Raw genomic sequence first — 21,319 nt, 5'->3', positions numbered from 1 at the left:
CAAGTAAACCCTAAGGCCCCATGTAGATGTGGATTCGAAGATACCTCTTCGGCCTAAATCTTGGAATTCGAAACGAATCGTGCCAATTTGTTTTAGGTTTATAAAATGAAGAATCTAAAATGACAAGGCAGAGAAGCGACAAATCTTACATACAATTGTGCCTGATGGGCTTTACAATGGAATCATTCTTCATTGGACTTTATCAAACGCTGAAACAAAGGAGATTTTAAAATAATCTATATCCATCATTAACTAGTTGGATAATTTATTATGAGATGTTAACTTTTTAGATAGTTAAGGACAAGTAGAAAGCTAAACCTCAAAGGTTTTGTTACTATATCCATATAGGATGTATATAAGTATTAAAACAAGATACCTAAATTTTTTTAAAATGCCTCTAAATAAGTGAACTAACCCCTACGAAAATTCAATTTTATGAATAAATGCAGTAATTAAAAAAAAATCTAATTCTCTTCATTTTATTTATAAAAGACTTAATATTATTATTCTAACACTAGATAAATATTAACTAAACTAGTTTTGAATGTTATTTTGCAGCTTTCTTATTTTTTATCAATTTTTTTTTTTAAAAAAAACTCTATATACATCATGGCTAACCCTTATTTGCATGGATAATCAAAGAAAAATAGGAATCCAAACCTCCGCAATCTAGTTCCCAAATTTATGTAGGATGAATTGATGTATTAGAACAGGGTAACTAAAATATTTAAAAATATCTCGAAATTAATGAATTAATCCCTATTAAAAAATAATATTTTTAATAAATTAAAGAAATAGAAAAAATAATATCCATCACTCTATTTATAAAGTACCTCGTTACATTTTGCTCTAAATTAATATAAACTAACTTAATCACATTTCATACATTAAGCTCTAAGCCCTAACCCTAAGCCTTACGCCCTAACCCTAAGCCCTAACCTTAAATCCTTAAATTTGTATATTTTACAATGTTATTTGGCATCTACATTCTAAAACATTAAATCACATTCTAAATCTTGATTAATATTCCCTAATTTAAATATTAACTCTTCAACCTTAAACTTTTTATAACTAGATTTATTTCGAATGTTATTAGATAAATTAATAACTTTTTAATCTGTAATTTTAAAGAATTCTATATTCATAATTAACTAGTTGGATCATTTATTATGAGATTTTAAAGAATTATATATTCATCATTAATTAGTTGGATAATTTATTATGAGATTTTAACTTTTTGGATAGTTAATGACAAGTACAAAGCTAAACCTCAATGGTTACTATATCCATAGGATGTATTTAAGTATTAAAATTAAATACCTAAATTTTTTAAAAAGGCTTCTAAATCATTGAACTAACCCCTATGAATATTCAATTTTATGAATAAATGCAGTAATTAAAAAAAAAAATCTAATTCTCCTTATTTTATTTCTGAAAGACCTAATATCATTCTAAGACTAGATCAATATTAACTAAACTAGTTTTGAATGTTATTTTGCAGCTTTCCTATTTTTTCATCAATTATTAAAAAAAAACTCTATGTACATCATAGCTAACCCTTATTTGCATGGATAATCAAAGACAAATAGGAATCCAAGCCTCCGCAGTCTAGTTCCCAAATTTATGTAAGATGTATTGATGTATTAGAACAAGGTAACTAAAATATTTAAAAATGTCTCGAAATTAATGAATTAATCCCTATAAAAATTAATATTTTTAATAAATTAAATAAATAAAGAAAATTATCACCATCCCTCTATTTCTAAAGTATCCCTTTACATTCTAGCTATAGATTAACATAAACTAACTTAATCACATTTCATACATTAAGCCCTAAGCCCTAACCCTAAGCCCTATGCCCTAACCCTAAGACCTAACCCTAAATTCTTAAATTTGTATATTTTACAATGTTATTTGGAATCTACATTCTAAAACATTAAATCACATTCTAAATCTTGACTAATATTACCTAATTTAAATATTAACTCTTCAACCTTAAACTTATTATAACTAAATTTATTTTGAATGTTATTAGATAAATTAATTACTTTTTAAAATTTTAAAGAATTCTTTATTCATCATTAACTACTTGGATAATTTATTATGAGATTTTAAAGAATTCTATATCCATCATTAACTAGTTGGATAATTTCTTATGAGATTTTAACTTTTTGGATAGTTAAGGACAAGTAGAAAGCTAACCTCTGCGGTCTTGTTACTATATCCATATAGGATGTATTAAAGTATTCAAACAAGATACATAAATTTTTATAAAAGACCTCTAAATCAGTGAACTAACCCCTATGAAAATTCAATTTTATGAATAAATACAGTAATTAAAAAAAATCTAATTCTCCTCATTTTGTTTCTAAAAGACCTAATATCATTCTAAGACTAGATCAATATTAACTAAAGTAGTTTTGAATGTTATTTTGCAGCTTTCTTATTTTTTCATCAATTATTTCTTTTAAAAAAACTCTATGTACATCTTAGCTAAACCTTATTTGCATGGATAATCAGAGACAAATAGGAATCCAAACCTCCGCAATCTAGTTCCCAAATTTATGTAGGATGTATTGATGTATTAGAACAAGGTAACTAAAATATTTAAAAATATCTCAAAATTAATGAATTAATCCCTATAAAAAATAATATTTTTAATATATTAAATAAATAAAGAAAATAATATCCATCACTCTATTTCTAAAGTACCTCGTTACATTTTGCTCTAGATTAATATAAACTAACTTAATCACATTTCATACATTAAGCCATAAGCCCTACGCCCTAACCCTAAGACCTAACTTTAAATCTTTAAATTTGTATATTTTACAATGTTATTTGGCATCTACATTCTAAAACATTAAATCACATTCTAAATCTTGATTAATATTCCCTAATTTAAATATTAACTCTTCAACCTTAAACTTTTTATAACTAGATTTATTTCGAATGTTATTAGATAAATTAATTACTTTTTAATCTGTAATTTTAAAGAATTCTATATTCATAACTAACTAGTTGGATCATTTATTATGAGATTTTAAAGAATTCTATATTCATCATTAACTAGTTGGATAATTTATTATGAGATTTTAACTTTTTGGATAGTTAAGGACAAGTACAAAGCTGAGGCGTTGGCCCCCCCTCGGGCCACGATATTGCTACCCGAGGTACCACCGACCCCGGTATGCCGGATTGACGCTTCTTGGATCAATCACGGACAGGCTAGCGGCCTTGGTTGGAGTTTTAAGGATGGCAGAGGAAAATAGATTTTTGGACTACAGGGATGTCGTAGAAGCCTCTCGGCTCTTCACGCCGAGATGGATTGCCTCTTATGGGCTATGTCATACCTGAGAGATAGACAGGTGACTTCGGTGCACTTTCATACCGACTGTTTGGACCTCGTAAGCATGTGTGAATCACCGGCAGACTGGCCGTCTTTTATGTCAGAGTTGGAATTCCTCCGTCTACTTCGCGAGAGCTTCCCAGAGTTCACCTTATCCTATATTCCAAGAACTCAAAATATCCGGGCGGATAGTCTTGCAAAAGGAGCTCGAACAAGAGGAGTTATTTTTTCCCAAATCAATCATAACGAGCCAGTCGAAGATGGTCCACAAACCATTTCTTTGATAGGCCAATAGTGATTGTAATAGTTGGATAGAAGAAAAAAAAAAAAAGGACAAGTACAAAGCTAAACCTCAATGGTCTGGTTACTATATCCATATAGGATGTATTTAAGTATTAAAATTAAATACCTATTTTTTTTAAAAAGACCTCTAAATTATTGAACTAACCCCTATGAATATTCAATTTTATGAATAAATGCAGTAATTAAAAAAAAATCTAATTCTCCTTATTTTATTTCTGAAAAACCTAATATCATTCTAAGACTAGATCAATATTAACTAAAATAGTTTTGAATGTTATTTTGCAACTTTCCTATTTTTTCATCAATTACTTTTTTTTTTTAAACTCTATGTACATCATAGCTAACCCTTATTTGCATGGATAATCAAAGACAAATATGAATCCAAGCCTCCGCAGTCTAGTTCCCAAATTTATGTAGGATGTATTGATGTATTAGAACAAGGTAACTAAAATATTTAAAAATATCTCGAAATTAATGAATTAATCCCTATAAAAATAATATTTTTTTATAAATTAAATAAATAAAGAAAAGAATATCCATCACTCTATTTCTAAAGTACCTCGTTACATTTTGCTCTAGATTAATATAAACTAACTTAATCACATTTGATACATTAAGCTCTAAGCCCTAACCCTAAGCCCTACGCCCTAACCCTAAGACCTAACCTTAAATCCTTAAATTTGTATGTTTTACAATGTTATTTGGCATCTACATTCTAAAACATTAAATCACATTCTAAATCTTGATTAATATTCCCTAATTTAAATATTAACTCTTTAACTTTAAACTTTTAATAACTAGATTTATTTCAAATGTTATTAGATAAATTAATTACTTTTTAATCTGTAATTTTAAAGAATTCTATATTCATAATTAACTAGTTGGATCATTTATTATGAGATTTTAAAGAATTCTATATTCATCATTAACTAGGTGGATAATTTATTATGAGATTTTAACTTTTTGGATGGTTAAGGACAAGAACAAAGCTAAACCTCTATGGTCTGGTTACTATATTCATATAGGATGTATTTAAGTATCAAAATTAAACAACCTAAATTTTTTGAAAAGACCTCTAAATCATTGACCTAACCCATATGAATATTCAATTTTATGAATAAATGCAGTAATTAAAAAAAAAATCTAATTCCTCTCATTTTATTTCTAAAAGACCTAATATCATTCTAAGATTAGATCAATATTAACTAAACTAGTTTTGAATGTTATTTTGCAGCTTTCCTATTTTTTCATCAATTATTAAAAAAAACTCTATGTACATAATAGCTAACCCTTATTTGCATGGATAATCAAAGACAAATACAAATCCAAGCCTCCTCAGTGTAGTTCCCAAAATTATGTAGGATGTATTGATGTATTAGAACAAGGTAACTAAAATATTTAAAAATATCTCGAAATTAATGAATTAATCCCTATAAAAATTAATATTTTTAATAAATTAAATAAATAAATAAAATAATCACCATCACTCTATTTCTAAAGTATCTCGTTACATTCTAGCTCTAGATTAATATAAACTAACTTAATCACATTTCATACATTAAGCCCTAACCCTAGGCCCTATGCTCTAACCCTAAGACCTAACCCTAAATCCTTAAATTTGTATATTTTACAATGTCAATTGGCATCTACATTCTAAAACATTAAATCACATTCTAAATCTTGACTAATATTACCTAATTTAAATATTAACTCTTCAACCTTAAACTTTGTATAACTAAACTTATTTTGAATGTTATTAGATAAATTTTATCCAACTAGTTAATGATGACTATAGAATTCTTTAAAATTTCATAATAAATTATCACTCTAGTTTATGATGAATATAGAGTTCTTGAAAATTATAGGTTAAAAAGATAAGAACAAGTAGAAAGCTAAACCTCTATGGTCTCGTTACTAAATCCATATAGGATGTATTTAAGTATTAAAACAAGATACCTAAAATTTTTGAAAAGACCTATAAATCAGTGAACATTCAATTTATAGGAATTTTATGAATATTCAATTTTATGAATAAATGCAATAATTCAAAAAAAAAAAATCTAATTCTCCTCATTTTATTTCTAAAAGACCTAATATCATTCTAAGACTAGATCAATATTAACTAAACTAGTTTTGAATGTTATTTTGCAGCTTTCTTATTTTTTCATCAATTTTTTTTTTTGAATAAACTTTATGTACATCATGGCTAACCCTTATTTGCATGAATAACCCTAAGCCCTATGCCCTAACCCTAAGACCTAACCCTAAATCCTTAAATTTGTATATTTTACAATATTATTTGGCATCTACATTCTATAACATTAAATCACATTCTAAATCTTGACTAATATTACCTAATTTAAATATTAACTCTTCAACCTTAAACTTTGTATAACTAAACTTATTTTGAATGTTATTAGATAAATTAATTACTTTTTAACCTATAATTTTAAAGAACTCTATATTCATCATTAACTAGTTGGATAATTTATTATGAGATTTTAAAGAATTCTATATTTATTATTAACTAGTTGGATAATTTCTTATGAGATTTTAATTTTTTGGATAGTTAAGGAAATGTAGAAAGCTAAACCTCTATGGTCTCGTTACTAAATCCATATAGGATGTATTTAAGTATTAAAACAAGATACCTAAAATTTTTGAAAGGACCTATAAATAAGTGAACTAACCCCTATAAATATTCAATTTTATGATTAAGTGTAGTAATTAAAAAAAATCTAATTCTCCTCATTTTATTTCTAAAAGACCTAATATCAATCTAAGACTAGATCAATATTAACTAAACTAGTTTTGAATGTTATTTTGCAGCTTTCTTATTTTCTCATCAATTATTTTTTTTAATAAACTTTATGTACATCATGGCTAACCCTTATTTGCATGGATAATCAAAGACAAATAGGAATCCAAACCTCTGCAGTTTAGTTCCCAAATTTATGTAGGATGTATTGATGTATTAGAACAAGGTAACTAAAATATTTCAAAATATCTCGAAATTAATGAATTAATCCTTATAAAAATTAATATTTTTAATAAATTAAATAAATAAATAAAATAATCACCATCACTCTATTTCTAAAGTATCTCGTTACATTCTAGCTCTAGATTAATATAAACTAACTTAATCACATTTCATACATTAAGCCCTAACCCTAAGCCCTATGCCCTAACCCTAAGACCTAACCCTAAATCCTTAAATTTGTATATTTTACAATATTATTTGGCATCTACATTCTAAAACACTAAATCACATTCTAAATCTTGACTAATATTACCTAATTCAAATATTAACTCTTCAACCTTAAACTTTGTATAACTAAACTTATTTTGAATGTTATTAGATAAATTAATTACTTTTTGACCTATAATTTTAAAGAACTTTATATTCATCATTAACTAGTTGGATAATTTATTATGAGATTTTAAAGAATTCTATATTCATCATTAACTAGTTGGATAATTTTTTATGAGATTTTAACTTTTTGGATAGTTAAGGACATGTAGAAAGCTAAACCTCTATGGACTCGTTACTAAATCCATATAGGATGTATTTAAGTATTAAAACAAGATACCTAAATTTTTTGAAAAGACCTATAAATAAGTGAACTAACCCCTATGAATATTCAATTTTATGAATAAATGTAGTAATTAAAAAAAATCTAATTCTCCTCATTTTATTTCTAGAAGACCTAATATCAATCTAAGACTAGATCAATATTAACTAAACTAGTTTTGAATGTTATTTTGCAGCTTTGTTATTTTTTCATCAATTATTTTTTTAAAAAAAATTTATGTACATCATGGCTAACCCTTATTTGCATGGATAATCAAATTTATGTAGGATGTAAACCCTGTATTAGAACAAGGTAACTAAAATATTTAAAAATATCTCGAAATTAATGAATTAATCCCTATAAAAATTAATATTTTTAATAAATTAAATAAATAAATAAAATAATCTTGGTGCAAGCTAAGCAACATCATGGCTAACCCTTATTTGCATGGATAATCAAAGACAAATAGGAATCCAAGCCTCCGCAATCTAGTTCCTAAATTTATGTATGATGTATTGATGTATTAGAGCAAGGTAACTAAAATATTTCAAAATATCTCGAAATTAATGAATTAATCCTTATAAAAATTAATATTTTTAATAAATTAAATAAATAAATAAAATAATCACCATCACTCTATTTCTAAAGTATCTCGTTACATTCTAGTTCTAGATTAATATAAACTAACTTAATCACATTTTATACATTAAACCCTAACCCTAAGCCCTATGCCCTAAGCCCTATGCCCTAAACCCTAAGACCTAACCCTAAATCCTTAAATTTGTATATTTTAAAATATTATTTGGCATCTACATTCTAAAACATTAAATCACATTCTAAATCTTGACTAATATTACCTAATTTAAATATTAACTCTTCAACCTTAAGCTTTGTATAACTAAACTTATTTTGAATGTTATTAGATAAATTAATTACTTTTTAACCTATAATTTTAAACAACTCTATATTCATCATTAACTAGTTGGATAATTTATTATGAGATTTTAAAGAATTCTATATCCAAAAAAGTTAAAATCTCATAAGAAATTATCCAACTAGTGATGAATATGGGACTCGCATGGACACAGATTTTTTTTAAAAAAAATAATAACGGCTGATATTTTAGCTTTCAGGTGCGTTTGAAAAAACTAACGTGAACTTTTATCGTTTTAAAAAGATGACTCTATCTTTCGACCCAAAAAAGAAAGATTACTCTTATTTCAAAAGCTTAACATGATACTTATGGAAATGGATAGTTAAATCTAAACCAATTCTTTTAGGATAGAAAAAGATCCAACTAATTTTTTAGATATGAAACAGTGTGGAAAGCAAACAACAAACGAAAGGTTTCATGTTAAGATTAGGTGTCACGATCAATCACATTCTTCATCCTAATTTATTTACTTTAACCATTTTTACTATATCTATAACATTTCGTTTGAATTCAGATACCAAATTAACTTCCCCCCCACCACCCAAAAAAAGGATTAGTTTAATAAGTAATTTGCTCGATTCACGTAACACGTAACAATATTTTGGCACAGGAATTTATAGAATCCGACTCTGTATTTATATCATATCATAAGCACATTATAAAGACTCTTTTAAAAGAAAAATATATAGAAGCTAATCTCCGAAGCCAAAATACTCTCCCAAAGATTAGTTTCATGAGCAATTTAATCAAGCTAGAAGACTGTCACCAGTCCACGTTTCCTTTATACCTTTTCTAATTTGATTATTACGTAACAATATAGGCCACTGATAAATTTAGAACCCAGTACTCTATCATCATACCATATACATAAGGCACATTTTCTATAATTAATTTACATTTGTCTCAAAATGTAACAAACGTGTTTTTGCTTACTTCGTATTCAAAATCGAAGTCAGTTGCCTCACACTTCTTTTTTTTTTTTTTTTTTTTTTTACAAATTTATACTTGTAAAGTACTTATATTCGAATGTCTTTATATACTGTAACATTAAAACACTAAATCAACAACAACAATTATATACCCACAACAAAGAGCGTTTTTTTTTCTCCCTTTCAATGGAGCTCATAGTCCCGATTACTCATATCTTAGCAGTACTTGTGTTGCTCCTAATTGTTCTCAGGATATCCGATGCTTTTACGATCCTTGTTTGGCAGCCATTGATTTTGACCAGAAGGTTCAAGAAACAAGGAATCTCAGGCCCAAGATACAGAATCTTGTACGGTAACATCGACGAGATAAAGAAGATGAAGAGAGAATCTCAGCTTTCGATTCTTGATCCGAGTTCCAATGATGTTTTTCCACGTATCTTCCCTCATTATCAACAATGGATGTCTATATACGGTGCCTATTGCTCCATCTCAATCTCTTTTGATCTTTCTTTTTACATGTTTTTTGAAAAAAATGAATGTTCTTTAGAGGAGCTAGGTTGCGTAACACACAAGTTATCTATGGTGTATAATTATTAGGAGAGACGTTTCTATACTGGAACGGAACAGAGCCGAGGATATGCATCTCAGATCCTGAACTTGCCAAACAGGTCTTGTCGAGCAAGTTAGATTTCTTTGTTAAATCAAAGATAAGACCCGAGTTCCTGCACCTTGTAGGCATGAAAGGACTTATCTTTGTCGAAGGTGTAGACTGGGTTCGCCATAGACGAATCTTGAACCCTGCTTTATCCATTGATAGGATCAAGGTCTTATATCTTTCTATTTGAACTTGATTTGAGAAAATGATCCATAGAAGAACCGAGTGTTATAGTGTTGTGATTATTCATTAATTATGTTGAGCAGGTCATGACAAAAGTGATGGTGGATTGCACACTGAGGATGTTAGATGAGTGGAGAAACCAGAGGAGTGATGATAAAACAGAGCAATTAGTGCTGAAAAAGGAGATGAACAGAGAGTTTTCGAGATTAACCGCTGATATTATAGCGACCGCTGCGTTTGGAAGCAGTTACGCCGAAGGAATCCATGTGTTTAGAACACAAGAAGAGCTTAAACAGTGTTGTGCCATTTCTCTCACTAACATCTTCATCCCTGGAACCCAGTATATAAATCGCTTAGTTCTTTAATTTTATATTTCATGTTCAGAAAAGATTCTTAAAATTTGAAGAGAATATATTGGTCTTGTTTCTTGTATTCTAAGGTACCTTCCTACGCCTTTGAACTTTCGGATATGGATGCTGGATAGGAAACTGAAGAACTCAGTCAAGAAAATCGTAGTTTCGAGACTACAATCAGAATCAGATTACGAAGATGATCTTCTGGGAATCATGTTAAAATCATGCAAATCTGAAGAGAACGAACGAAAGCTAGACATTGAAGAGATCATAGATGAATGCAGGACTTTCTTCTTGGGTGGGAACGATTCTGTTACGAATTTATTGACATGGTCAACGATGTTGCTTAGCTTGCACCAAGATTGGCAGGAGAAACTCAGAGAAGAGATTTTCAAAGAATGTGGTAAAGAAAAAACCCCAGATTCAGACACTTTCTCCAAACTCAAACTGGTAACTTAAATATTCCTTTTTGCAAAACGGTTTCTTGCGGTTGAAGAAAACGTAGGTTTCTTGTGGTTGAGTGAAAACGTAGATTTCTAGTGGTTGAAGAAATCTATTTTATGTCTTTCCAGATGAACATGGTGTTCATGGAGTCGCTTCGCCTGTACGGACCACCATTTTTGTCCCGAGAAGCATCAAAAGATTTGAAGCTAGGAAACCTAGAAATTCCCAAGGGCACTACCATAATTTTCCCGCTTTTGAAGATGCACAGCGACAAGGCCATTTGGGGAGAAGACGCAGACAAATTCAACCCGATGCGATTCAAAAACGGCGTTTCCCGAGCCGCCAAACATCCAAACGCTCTCCTCGCGTTCTCCACCGGACCAAGAGCTTGCATTGGCCAAAACTTTGCCATGATCGAAGCCAAGACCGTGCTCACCATGATCCTTCAACGATTCCGACTTAGCCTCTCCGCCAAGTATAAGCACGCACCGGTGGATCACCTCACGGTGCAGCCTCAGTACGGCTTACCCGTAATGCTCCACCCTCTTGGAGAATTCAAGTAATTAAAAAAAAATGCCCAAATTTGATCGGATTTATGATGAAACTACTTAATTAATTGCCTTCTCCGTTTCCTCTATATTATTACACAAATTTCATATTGATATATTGCATTGCATAGATAATAAACTATTGATATTAAAAAGTAGAATGTAATCATCGTATCATAAAAATAAAAGCTAAAGCAACTTGAAATTATGAGTGATCGTCAATTGTTGCATGCGTGGGCCTTTGAAAGAAAAGTCTTTGTTGGAAATTATGATATATAATTTTGAAATCATGATAACGAACTCGTGTTGTTTTAACATATGGCTAAGAACAAATTGTCGGACAAAATTCAACCCGGAAGGGAGGAAGTTTTTTGGATTTTAATTTTTTAAATAAAGATCAAGTTTTAAATGCTGTACTAAAAAAATTAAAAATAGGAGTCATGTTCATCATTAATGTGAAATTGTACTCGAAGTTCTTATACCGAAAAAAAGTAGACGAGCCATACATATCAAACGCAACATAAGGAAGAAAACTTTAAAAATACAAACGGATCATACATAATTACATATGACTGAAATAGCCAAAATTCTTTTAATACAATTTAAATGCAAAAGTTTGTCAACTATCCACGTAAGGGAAGTTTACCGCTTCCTTTCAACTCCAGCGCCTAGCGGATCCGAAATTAGATTCTTTAATTATAATAATGAAGTAGCAAATCGCCAAAAAGAAAGAAAAATAAAGAAAAAGAAAGTCTGGATCGTTGTTTTAGTGATTATATTATACGAAGGTGCCCTTTGGAGATGGTGACGTAAATTTTATACGATTCTCTTGTCTTTGTCATATAACTCTGTGTCTTACTTGTAAGCTTTGAGAAGATAAGATTTTTGCATAAGCAATGACCTCATCTTTCCTCCAAATTTCATCGACTAGCTACCCAATATCTATTTATATATTTTAGGGCTTTTTATAGCGTTTTGCTGCTTTCAAGTTTCAACAAATTATACACGACACTAGTAAATTAGTAATTTGCCCCCACACAGATGGTCATCAGGCCAACTAACGTTTTGAAAAATGCATAAACTTATCAAATGAGTTTCATTTCGTGGTTTTTGGTCTCGTGCTTTTTTTGGTTTACTCAAAATCATAACTTTAAATTCATAATCCTTTAAAAAAAAAACCTTTAAATTCATTTGAAAAACTAATTTAGGCTTCTAACGGTTGTTGCCAGAAGAGAATATAGATAAAAAAAATCTGGAATTTCCATAATTTCTGCGTAGAACATTTATTTTCAGATGGCCAAATATATCGTCGGCACACACACGTGTCAAGCTCTCATGAGATGCATTAGATTCTGAAAACGTAACGTAAATAAATAGTAAGTGCTTGTGCTTATCAGAAAACACAAGTCACTGACCTCACACTCGCACAACAACACAACACATAAAACTGAAAATTCCCACTTTCAGCACTCATATCAGGAAAAAAGACTCCTTTTTTTCTTTTTCTTTGTTCTTTCAATGGAGCTACTGAGCACGACCAATCTCTTAGCACTAGCTCTTCTGCTCCTTGTAGTTCCGAAGATATATGAAGCTTGTCGGATCCTAGTTTGGCGGCCATTGATGCTTTCAAGAAGATTCAAGAAACAAGGAATCTTTGGCCCAAAATACAGGATCTTGCACGGAAACCTCCGCGAGATGAGGAAGATGAAGCAAGAAGCCAAGCTTTCGGTTCTTGATCCAAACTCCAACGATATCTTCCCTCGCGTTTTACCTCATTTTCAAGAATGGATGTCTCGATACGGTGCCGTTTCCATCCCTCTTTTTGCACTCTCTCTCTGTTTCGATCTTCCTTTGTTTCGATTTTGTTTCCCATTAGACAAGGATGCGTAACTCACAAGTTACCAATATTATATATATATATATATATATATTATCAGGAGAGACGTTTCTTTACTGGCAAGGAACAGAGCCGAGGATATTCATCTCTGATCATGAACTTGTCAAACAAATCCTATCGAACAAATTTGGTTTCTTTGTTAAACCAAAGACAAGACCCGAGGTCCTTAAACTTACTGGTAATGGACTTGTCTTTGTCGATGGTATTGATTGGGTTCGTCATAGACGAATCTTAAATCCTGCATTCTCCATGGACAAACTCAAGGTTTATTTTTTTTAATAACTTTATAATTTTATTCGCTACAATATCGACTAGCTAGAAGACGCTAGGAGATGAAGAAAATCACTAAAGTTTCGTAATTTCTTCATGTTATTGATCAGATTATGACCAAATTAATGGTGGATTGTACTTTGAGGATGTTCGAGGAGTGGAGAAAACAGGGGAATGGTGGTAAAACAGAGCAAGTGGTGATGATGAACATAGAGTTTAAGAGATTAACCGCTGATATTATAGCGGCTGCTGCGTTTGGAAGTAGTTATGCGGAAGGAATTGAAGTGTTTAAATCACAAAGAGAGCTTCAAAAGTGCTGTGCTACTTCTATCAGTAACGTATTCATCCCTGGAACCCAGTAAGTTTATAATCTCTATTTCTACCTTTTAACTTCTTCGTTGATTAATTCTAGGGGTTTGAAGATTGGTTTTATTATTTCTTGTATTACAAGGTACCTTCCTACGCCTTCGAATCTTCAAATATGGAAGCTTGATAGGAAAGTGAACAACTCGATCAAAAGAATCATAAATGCTAGGCTAAAATCCAAAACCAAGAACATAGAGTCAGATTATGGAAATGATCTTCTTGGAATCATGTTAACAGCTGCAAGATCGAACGAGTCTGAGAGAAAGATGAGCATTTATGAGATCATAGAGGAATGCAAGACGTTTTACTTCGCAGGACACGAAACCACTGCGAATCTACTGACATGGACTACGATGTTGCTTAGCTTGCACCAAGATTGGCAAGAGAAACTACGAGAAGAGGTTTTCAACGAATGCGGTAATAAAGACAAAATCCCAGATTCAGAGACCTGCTCCAAACTCAAACTGGTAAATGCAAAGTGCTTACGATTTTTTTTTTCTTTTTTTTTTGTTTTTGCGGTTAGAGAAACATGTTCATCTTAACATATCTTGCAACAGGTTTCTTGTGGCAGAAGAAACCTGTTTAGTTTAACCTAACTACGCTTGATCTATTCAGATGAACATGGTGTTGCTGGAGACACTTCGTCTATACGGACCAGTGTTAAATATGGTCCGATCAGCAGCAGAAGATATGAAGCTAGGAAACCTATTGATCCCTAAAGGCACGGCCATAATCCTACCGATTGTGAAGATGCACAGAGACAAAGACATTTGGGGAAGTGACGGAGATAAATTCAACCCTATGAGGTTTGCAAATGGCGTTTCCCGAGCCGCTAATCACCCAAACGCTTTCCTCGCCTTCTCAATCGGACCAAGAGCTTGCATTGGCCAAAACTTTGCCATGATGGAAGCCAAGACCGCTCTAGCTATGATTCTTCAACGTTTCCGGCTTAATCTTTCCGGTGAGTATAAGCACGCGCCGGCGGATCACCTCACTCTCCAGCCTCAGTACGGTTTACCGGTGATTCTTCAACCTCTCGACGCTTGAAGTTGCTCCCAGTTTTAGGTTAAAACATTATTAAATAAGAGGTATTGGGCTTCAGTTATGAATCATTTTGGCCCATGATCGCTAATAATTGCTACTTAATGCAACACGTATACTACTAAACTCAATAATCCTACCGTCGGCTTGCTCTCGCCCTTTAGCAACCCACCATCAAATAAATCTACATCCTATACTAATAATTTATACAAATATCACTGTAGAGTACAATTGTATTTAAGTTAGAAAATGACCCGTCTAATAAGTATATTTGTTTTTTTCTTTATAGTTTATTAGAAGACGTAAACATCTTATGGGCCCGGTCATACTCGTTGGTTCATGATTCGATTAATGAATTTGAATTTCTTAGCTGAAAAGTTCAAATAAGAAAATAACATGCTAATATTATTAAATTCGTTAGCGATAAATAGTGAGAAAAAAAAATCAATATAAATACATAAATGAGGATCCACATGATAAACTTTGAAGAGGAGTGACGGAAAAAAGTGTAAGCCACATACGGCCATCCCTGCCGGCACCACTAACTCTCTTAACATTTATTGTGTAATTAATTATGAGAATGATATCTTTTATTTGTTCACAACTTCACACCACATGTTTTATTTGTTGCAAAATATGCTGTAGATACACATATAGTGATTATAACATTTCAATGTGTTTAAATGTGTGTGATCAAATTGGTGAATGCTAGCTTACTTTCCGATTTTTGAATTTGTTTTTCGCATAATGCAGATGAGTTAGGTTGATTGTCGAAAATCAGCAGTGGATAATTTTATATTATTATAATAATCTAAATTCATAACTAATATTTTAGTGAAATCGTATTTACTTATTATAAAATTGTAGAAAACATGAGCAAAAATCATAGGTGTTGGTACTATGAAATTATTAATTGACTGATATCTCATGTAATTCTCCGAATGAGAATTACCCCCAACAAGCGAAGCATATGGGATCAACCTTGGCTGTAATAAGAAGGGGCAATTTCGAAACTAGAACAGAGATCCTCAATACGATCTTGCTTATGGGGAAAATATAGTAGTTTAGAGCATATGATATATTATCTCATACGAACGAAAATCTATTAGACGGTCGATAACCTAAAGCTACATATTTTGGATTATGCATTTAAACACGCGTTACAGGTGTCGCTAATTATAATGGTGAGAGTGATCGATAGCTTTGGAAAATGTCTGAATAGTCAGTCTCTAAATTTTTTTTTAAAAAGGGTCACTGATCTGGTGACGTTAAAGAGCAAAAAAAGTGTCGAATTTTCTAAACAAATTAGAAGACAGTCGATTTACGATAAAAGTCACCAACTATGGTCTCAGCTTTAGATCCAAAGACACAATATTAATTATTTCGACTTTACCGTATGTAATAAACAAAATAAACATTACGCGTAGAGTACTTGATTATTTGGATTTTGGTCTGGTTATTTTACTATTTTGTTAAAATCTGCTCATATTCAAGACTTTTTGACGTATCGGCCAAATTTGATTTCTGAGGTTGATTTATTTTTTATAACTAAAATGAACTACATCCGGCCATAATAAATAAGATCATCGGGCAAAGCTCTGAGTTGACTCATTTTGTTCACTCAAGAAAGGAAACCAAAAAGAAACAAAAAAAAAAAATCTCTTTTAGCAAAAAAAGAGATAATTTCGCTCTCAAAACATTACAGTAATTCTTCACTTTCTTGTTCTTGCAAAGTGTCTATCTTAAATGGCGTCCGAAGAGAGCTGGATGATCAATTCTTCTTCAATTCTAGACGAAGATTACGACGATACAGATGATGGGTTTCATTATCAGACCAGGCAGAGCAGTTTGTCTAGGTTATCTATCTGCACGAGCTCCTTTCACGAAGATGACGAAGATAATTGCACAAATCACCCAACAGAATTGGGCAAATTAATCTCTGAGCTGTCGCTAGAGAGCTTTGACGACGTCGGAGCTGAGGCGGACGGAGAAATCTCCGATGACGGTGAAGATTCTGATTCCGACAAGGAATCTCCCGGATTTTACTATCTCCCGACGATCATGTCTCGTCGGAGAAGAAAAGTCACTGTTTTGACCGGTTTAGAAAAAGAGAAAACCGATGGCAGTAAGTGTGATTTAGTAAAGCAAAGAAGGGTAGTAAGGGAAAAGAGTAAAAGAGGGAATCATTACCGTCACGGGTTTAACGGTGTGGAAAGAGACAGCGACGGAGACGGAAACCGTTACGTTGGAGGAAGAGAATTGACGGTGTTAACGAAGGTGAAAGGAGGAAAGAAGTCGATGAAGATGGGCCTTGAAGAAGTTAAGGCTTGTAGAGATCTCGGTTTCGATTTGGAAGTTCCGGGTCGGGTTCCGGTATCTGCCGGGTCAAACCGGGAGACTCAGACTAGTAGTGGCGGCAACTCTCCCATTGCCAACTGGCGTATCTCAAGTCCTGGTAATTATTTAACATTAATTTTAATCCCACATTAATTAATTCTAATGCACAGAGTAAACTATTTCGGATCTTAGAGCGTGTTCAATGGAACGCTTAACAGAAATGTTTATGTGTTTTCTTTTTTAAAAAATTAATCAAATAAATGCAATAAAGAAAAATTGAATGCTTAAACAAAAGCTTTAAGCTCCGCGAGACGTTTATGAAATAGGTGTCAAAAAATAATTAAATAATATTTAAGCACTTTTTTAAAGCTCTCCATTGAACATGGTCTTAGTTTCTTGTTTTTTATGATTATTGTTAATTATATTAGGGGATGATCCGAAGGAGGTTAAGGCGAGATTAAAGATGTGGGCACAAGCGGTAGCTTTAGCTTCCGCATCACGTTAAGCGCTTCTTATTAGGGTTTGGTCTTTCTAAAATTTAGATTTTTGTCCCACTAGTCTTACGAGTTACTTCGCGCTTTTTCTTGTATCGGTAACTCGTTTTAGGCGTTTGTAGATATGAAAGCTATACTATATTGTTTCATTGAATGTTGAAATAAAGCTACACAATCACTTGTAAAAGAACCCATTCACGTGGATTATGTGTTACTTTGTTTTTTTTTTTGGGGGTTCTGTGATCCCTTTTGTTTGTTTGTTGAAGTGTTGGTCTTGAAGTCTGTGATCTTAGTGTTGATAGAACGCTAAAGCGATCAAATTATGGAATTTCAACACAAAAATGGGACCCTATATAAAAGAATGAAAAGCCCAAGCACCCAAATAAATTTACCCTTAAAAAAAGGTCACTTTTATCAAAAGCAGAGTATTGATTTGGGTAGGATTCGGATGCTTTGTGTATTGAAGTCCAATGATTCTAAAGAGTTTTTTTTTCCCCTGTTTTCATTGAATATTGTAAATGCAAGGATCTGAAACTTCTCACTAACAAGATTCGCTGTTTCAATCAAAGATATCTTGAAATCGTAAGCAATATACAACAAGTAAGTTTTTAAACCCAATTGTTTGTTTGCTCAAGCACAAAAAACAAAAACAAAAAAAACCAACAAAAGACACGCAATAGTGACTTAATTTTAAGCGAAAATCAAGGAGTATTGCATAAATTATGTAAAGATTATGAAAAGGTTTCAGAGATGCGGGTTTGTGTGTTTTTCAACAATTGTACTAATGTTATGGTATAGTTGAAAGAATCAGGGAGCTGTAATGGGTTTGAAAATGTTGTTAACTCACTTGAAGATGAGATCGTGACACGTTTTGTCACAAGGGTAAGGACAGTCAATGGCTTTGACTGTTGTTCGGTCAAAGTACCAGTCACCAACAGATTCAGCAACGGTCTGCACCCAAAAAAAAAAATAAATAAATGGAGCAAGCAACACACAAAGAAGTTAAAAGCAAATTTGCAGAAATCTAAATCACCATTTACGAACTGTAAAAAAATGTGTGTTACCTTGCCATTAAGCCTAGGAGAATCTGGTGCAAACCAAGTGTCCTGTCTTTCGGACTGGCAGTGTGCGAAGCATGAGTTTATGAACAGACCGTTATGAGTCGATGTCGAGAAAGAATTTAAAGCATCCACCATTTGAGTCCTGAAGTCTATATATTTGAATTCATGAGAAAGATATAGAGTTATATAAGAAAGAGATGTGAAGAAAAGGAGTCACCTTGGAAGAAATGGATTTGAGATGAATTACAAAGCGAGTGATCTGATTTGCATGCTTTCCAAAAGCCACCTCGGTCGGCAGATGGAGGAGCTAAGCTCTCTTGTACCTGACGGAGATCATTCCTTCTGTTTTGTGAGAATGGAAGGTTTGATAGAGAAGTGAAAAGAATTGTAATAGAGAAAGGGATTAACCTGCCATGCGTCGTAAGCTGCATTTAGAATAAACATGGGAGTCCTAATCTCTGAAACCAAGTTTTGGGGAAAGAAGCACTGAGGAAGTGAAACAGGGCAGAAGGAGTTAGGTTAAGGATTCTCGGGTTGTGTCTTAATTGAAGCTTCACTGGAAGACCAGTGGATATATTATTAATAAAGTGAGAACTATACCGAAGTTGGATCCAAATGCTTTGTACAAGTAGTGGACAGTTCCTTCTGGAGATTCTAGAATTTGAAATAAAACAACAAAACTTTAACTCGTTAAGATAATTAATATGAACTCGTTGTAATCCTTTACAACAAGAAAATTCTCTGATTCTGAGATTACCTGCACTGTGACAACACCTTGGAACATATTCCGGAGCGAGTGGCCCCCAGAGACATCCACTCTACATTTTCAATCAAAATCTTTTAAAGCTTCAATGTGTTCATAGACTTGATGAAGTGTTTTAACTTAATAAAAGTCAAAACCAAGTTGAAGATATTTACGCATCCATAAACATTCCAGCATCACTTAAGCATTTCGCTTTCGTAGTACCCGGTAATAGTTCTTTAAACTGATCGCAGTGCAGGATGGAAGCTAATCCTCCGGCTGAACAGCCAGAAAGTAGAGCCTGTGTGATAGATATTTACTGAGTCACAAATGCATAAGAACATCCTATAAACTGTTGAAGAAATGAAAAACCTGCTCTGCTTTTTGCATGCCTTTAGAGAGCAGTTCTTCCATAGCTACTTGCCAGATTCGTTGTCCTCTATAGTAAAGTTGTGAACTCTAGATAAAATAAAAAAGAAATACATATAAGCCAAGAGAAAGGGAGATAGTGAAATAGCGTATCCAAGGTAAATCCTAAATTTCAGAACACTGTAATACGCTGGCTAACCTCGTCCTCACTATCGCCTGTGAAAGAAGCACCATCACAGTAACGCAATTTAACTCTGTTCCAGTTGAAGAAGTCTGCAAAGTGTCCATAAAAAGAAAAACGAAACTGAGGAAAAGATACTCAGACTCACTGCAAGCAAATGTTGAGCTCATGATATATAATTCTGTACTAACCAGGATTCTCATCAGCCTTATCGCTCAAAATTCCAGTGAAGGCCAAAACTTTCTCCATATAATTTGATGAACCACGCCGAGTGGTTTTCCGGAAGATACAGCTCCTGCGTGTGTTGCACCATCCTCCACCCTGCATCAAATTAAATAAACATTTAAAAAAAAAAAAAAAAAAAAAAGAAGAAGAGTGATAAAAGAAATCATCCAAGAATCTTTCATAGTCAAAACTCATTAGCATTATGAGCGAATATACAAATAAGATAGCATTCATAAGAGTTAGATATATATAAAAGTATACCTCAAGTTGGATGAGCCAGCGGTTAGCCCCTGATCCAGAACCACGGTGTAGATGATAACCAGGTAATGTTCCATCCAGGCAAACTGCAATCAAGTTTAGTGTTCGATGTGGATATTCAATCAATCCAGTAAATAAACTGAGTTTGCAAACTTCATCTTAGGAAACAGATTCAAAGAGCCACAACATAAGCGTAACAAAAGAATGACATCAAAGTTTGCATTTAATCATAAATGTGGGGAACAAGTCAAAGGAATTTCAAATTCTCTATGATCAGACAACAGTAAAAGAGAGCAGAGGAATCTGGGTTTACGATTCAAATCAGCACTAGCTAAGGATCTCGAAAATTTCCGAGAGAGAAAGAGAGCGTACCAGTTCCTTTGGAGGAAGCTCCCTGAATCAAGGTGAGAGGCACCATGAGAAGCTGCGAAGAAGATGTCACCATCAGTTGATTTTCGAGTAGCGAGATCGCATCGTCGGTATCTCTCACTTTCCCGATTTCATCGCTAGATTTGCTCCGAACCACAACTATGACGGAACACAGCCATAACCAGCATACCGCCGCCGCAATCCGCATCACGCTCTTCGTCTCCGCCGCCATCGTGAGCTGAGAATTTGACTTGAGATCGATTTCAATGGACGAATCTTCTCACTGCATGTGTGATATAGCGAGTGAAGCCTTTTTTTGGGCTTTTTCATATAAATTCTCTCACTCACATTTGCATAATTTTTTTTTTTTTTTGGTAATAACTGATTTACGTCACCGAAAATCTGGGAATAAATGTCTTTCCTTCCGCAATAAATATCA

At 32.5% G+C, this 21,319-nt stretch overlaps 4 protein-coding genes across 9 annotated transcripts; 3 read left to right on the top strand and 1 right to left on the bottom strand.

Annotated features, from left to right (window-relative positions):
- The first annotated feature begins 9,208 nt into the window (after nucleotides 1-9,208).
- LOC18015538 (cytochrome P450 709B1) lies at nucleotides 9,209-11,478 on the top strand. Of its 2 annotated transcripts, none has more exons than XM_024154951.1 (5): nucleotides 9,209-9,559; nucleotides 9,685-9,911; nucleotides 10,009-10,265; nucleotides 10,365-10,681; nucleotides 10,851-11,478. In XM_024154951.1, exons 1-5 carry the CDS (start codon nucleotides 9,274-9,276, stop codon nucleotides 11,183-11,185), a joined length of 1,422 nt encoding a protein of 473 aa, XP_024010719.1. In that variant the 5' UTR covers nucleotides 9,209-9,273; the 3' UTR covers nucleotides 11,186-11,478. The 2 variants fall into 2 exon arrangements, with proteins under 2 accessions (XP_024010719.1, XP_006397887.1); XM_006397824.2 differs by having other exon boundaries at nucleotides 9,212-9,559; nucleotides 10,365-10,728; nucleotides 10,851-11,380.
- Nucleotides 11,479-12,664: 1,186 nt separating this feature from the next.
- On the top strand, nucleotides 12,665-14,981 carry LOC18015537 (cytochrome P450 709B2). 2 transcript variants are annotated; one of them, XM_024154950.1, is made up of 5 exons: nucleotides 12,665-13,071; nucleotides 13,208-13,431; nucleotides 13,548-13,795; nucleotides 13,889-14,270; nucleotides 14,361-14,908. In XM_024154950.1, the coding sequence occupies exons 1-5, from the start codon at nucleotides 12,789-12,791 to the stop codon at nucleotides 14,397-14,399; spliced, it is 1,176 nt and encodes a 391-aa protein (XP_024010718.1). In that variant the 5' UTR covers nucleotides 12,665-12,788; the 3' UTR covers nucleotides 14,400-14,908. The 2 variants fall into 2 exon arrangements, with proteins under 2 accessions (XP_024010718.1, XP_006397886.1); XM_006397823.2 differs by having other exon boundaries at nucleotides 12,667-13,071; nucleotides 14,419-14,981.
- Nucleotides 14,982-16,415: 1,434 nt separating this feature from the next.
- Nucleotides 16,416-17,877, top strand: LOC18015536. The gene is made up of 2 exons (XM_006397822.2): nucleotides 16,416-17,299; nucleotides 17,610-17,877. The coding sequence occupies exons 1-2, from the start codon at nucleotides 16,591-16,593 to the stop codon at nucleotides 17,684-17,686; spliced, it is 786 nt and encodes a 261-aa protein (XP_006397885.1). The 5' UTR covers nucleotides 16,416-16,590; the 3' UTR covers nucleotides 17,687-17,877.
- LOC18015535 (pectin acetylesterase 3) lies at nucleotides 17,123-21,224 on the bottom strand. 4 transcript variants are annotated; one of them, XM_024155006.1, is made up of 13 exons: nucleotides 20,884-21,224; nucleotides 20,515-20,597; nucleotides 20,220-20,349; nucleotides 20,047-20,120; nucleotides 19,851-19,937; nucleotides 19,655-19,779; nucleotides 19,494-19,554; nucleotides 19,337-19,390; nucleotides 19,145-19,222; nucleotides 18,954-19,059; nucleotides 18,740-18,885; nucleotides 18,523-18,626; nucleotides 17,123-17,296 (listed from the first exon to the last, which is right to left on the bottom strand). In XM_024155006.1, exons 1-13 carry the CDS (start codon nucleotides 21,110-21,112, stop codon nucleotides 17,290-17,292), a joined length of 1,284 nt encoding a protein of 427 aa, XP_024010774.1. In that variant the 5' UTR covers nucleotides 21,113-21,224; the 3' UTR covers nucleotides 17,123-17,289. The 4 variants fall into 4 exon arrangements, 2 of the variants coding, with proteins under 2 accessions (XP_024010774.1, XP_024010775.1); XR_002899357.1 differs by having other exon boundaries at nucleotides 17,132-17,296; nucleotides 18,740-18,878; XR_002899356.1 differs by lacking the exon at nucleotides 17,123-17,296 and having other exon boundaries at nucleotides 18,279-18,626; nucleotides 18,740-18,878.
- Nucleotides 21,225-21,319: the final 95 nt, after the last annotated feature.

This window comes from Eutrema salsugineum, unplaced genomic scaffold, assembly GCF_000478725.1.
Source record: "Eutrema salsugineum unplaced genomic scaffold, Eutsalg1_0 scaffold_22, whole genome shotgun sequence".
Taxonomy (NCBI): Eukaryota; Viridiplantae; Streptophyta; class Magnoliopsida; order Brassicales; family Brassicaceae; genus Eutrema; species Eutrema salsugineum.
The sequence above is the reverse complement of the archived record's forward strand: the minus strand, read 5'-3'. Positions and strand labels throughout refer to the sequence as shown.

Bases quoted from the DNA above. Each gene is read 5' to 3' on its own strand.
- LOC18015536 (XM_006397822.2), top strand. From the start codon at position 16,591: ATGGCGTCCGAAGAGAGCTGGATGATCAATTCTTCTTCAATTCTAGAC. The intron at 17,300-17,609 runs GTAATTATTTAA...TAATTATATTAG, and splicing joins CTGGCGTATCTCAAGTCCTG to GGGATGATCCGAAGGAGGTT.
- LOC18015535 (XM_024155006.1), bottom strand. From the start codon at position 21,112: ATGGCGGCGGAGACGAAGAGCGTGATGCGGATTGCGGCGGCGGTATGC. The intron at 19,780-19,850 runs GTTTTTCATTTC...TCTATCACACAG, and splicing joins GCATGCAAAAAGCAGAGCAG to GCTCTACTTTCTGGCTGTTC. The intron at 19,060-19,144 runs GTTAATCCCTTT...GATCTCCGTCAG, and splicing joins CAGCTTACGACGCATGGCAG to GTACAAGAGAGCTTAGCTCC.
- LOC18015537 (XM_006397823.2), top strand. From the start codon at position 12,789: ATGGAGCTACTGAGCACGACCAATCTCTTAGCACTAGCTCTTCTGCTC. The intron at 13,432-13,547 runs GTTTATTTTTTT...GTTATTGATCAG, and splicing joins TCTCCATGGACAAACTCAAG to ATTATGACCAAATTAATGGT. The intron at 13,796-13,888 runs GTAAGTTTATAA...TTGTATTACAAG, and splicing joins GTATTCATCCCTGGAACCCA to GTACCTTCCTACGCCTTCGA.
- LOC18015538 (XM_006397824.2), top strand. From the start codon at position 9,274: ATGGAGCTCATAGTCCCGATTACTCATATCTTAGCAGTACTTGTGTTG. The intron at 9,912-10,008 runs GTCTTATATCTT...TATGTTGAGCAG, and splicing joins TATCCATTGATAGGATCAAG to GTCATGACAAAAGTGATGGT. The intron at 10,266-10,364 runs GTATATAAATCG...TTGTATTCTAAG, and splicing joins ATCTTCATCCCTGGAACCCA to GTACCTTCCTACGCCTTTGA.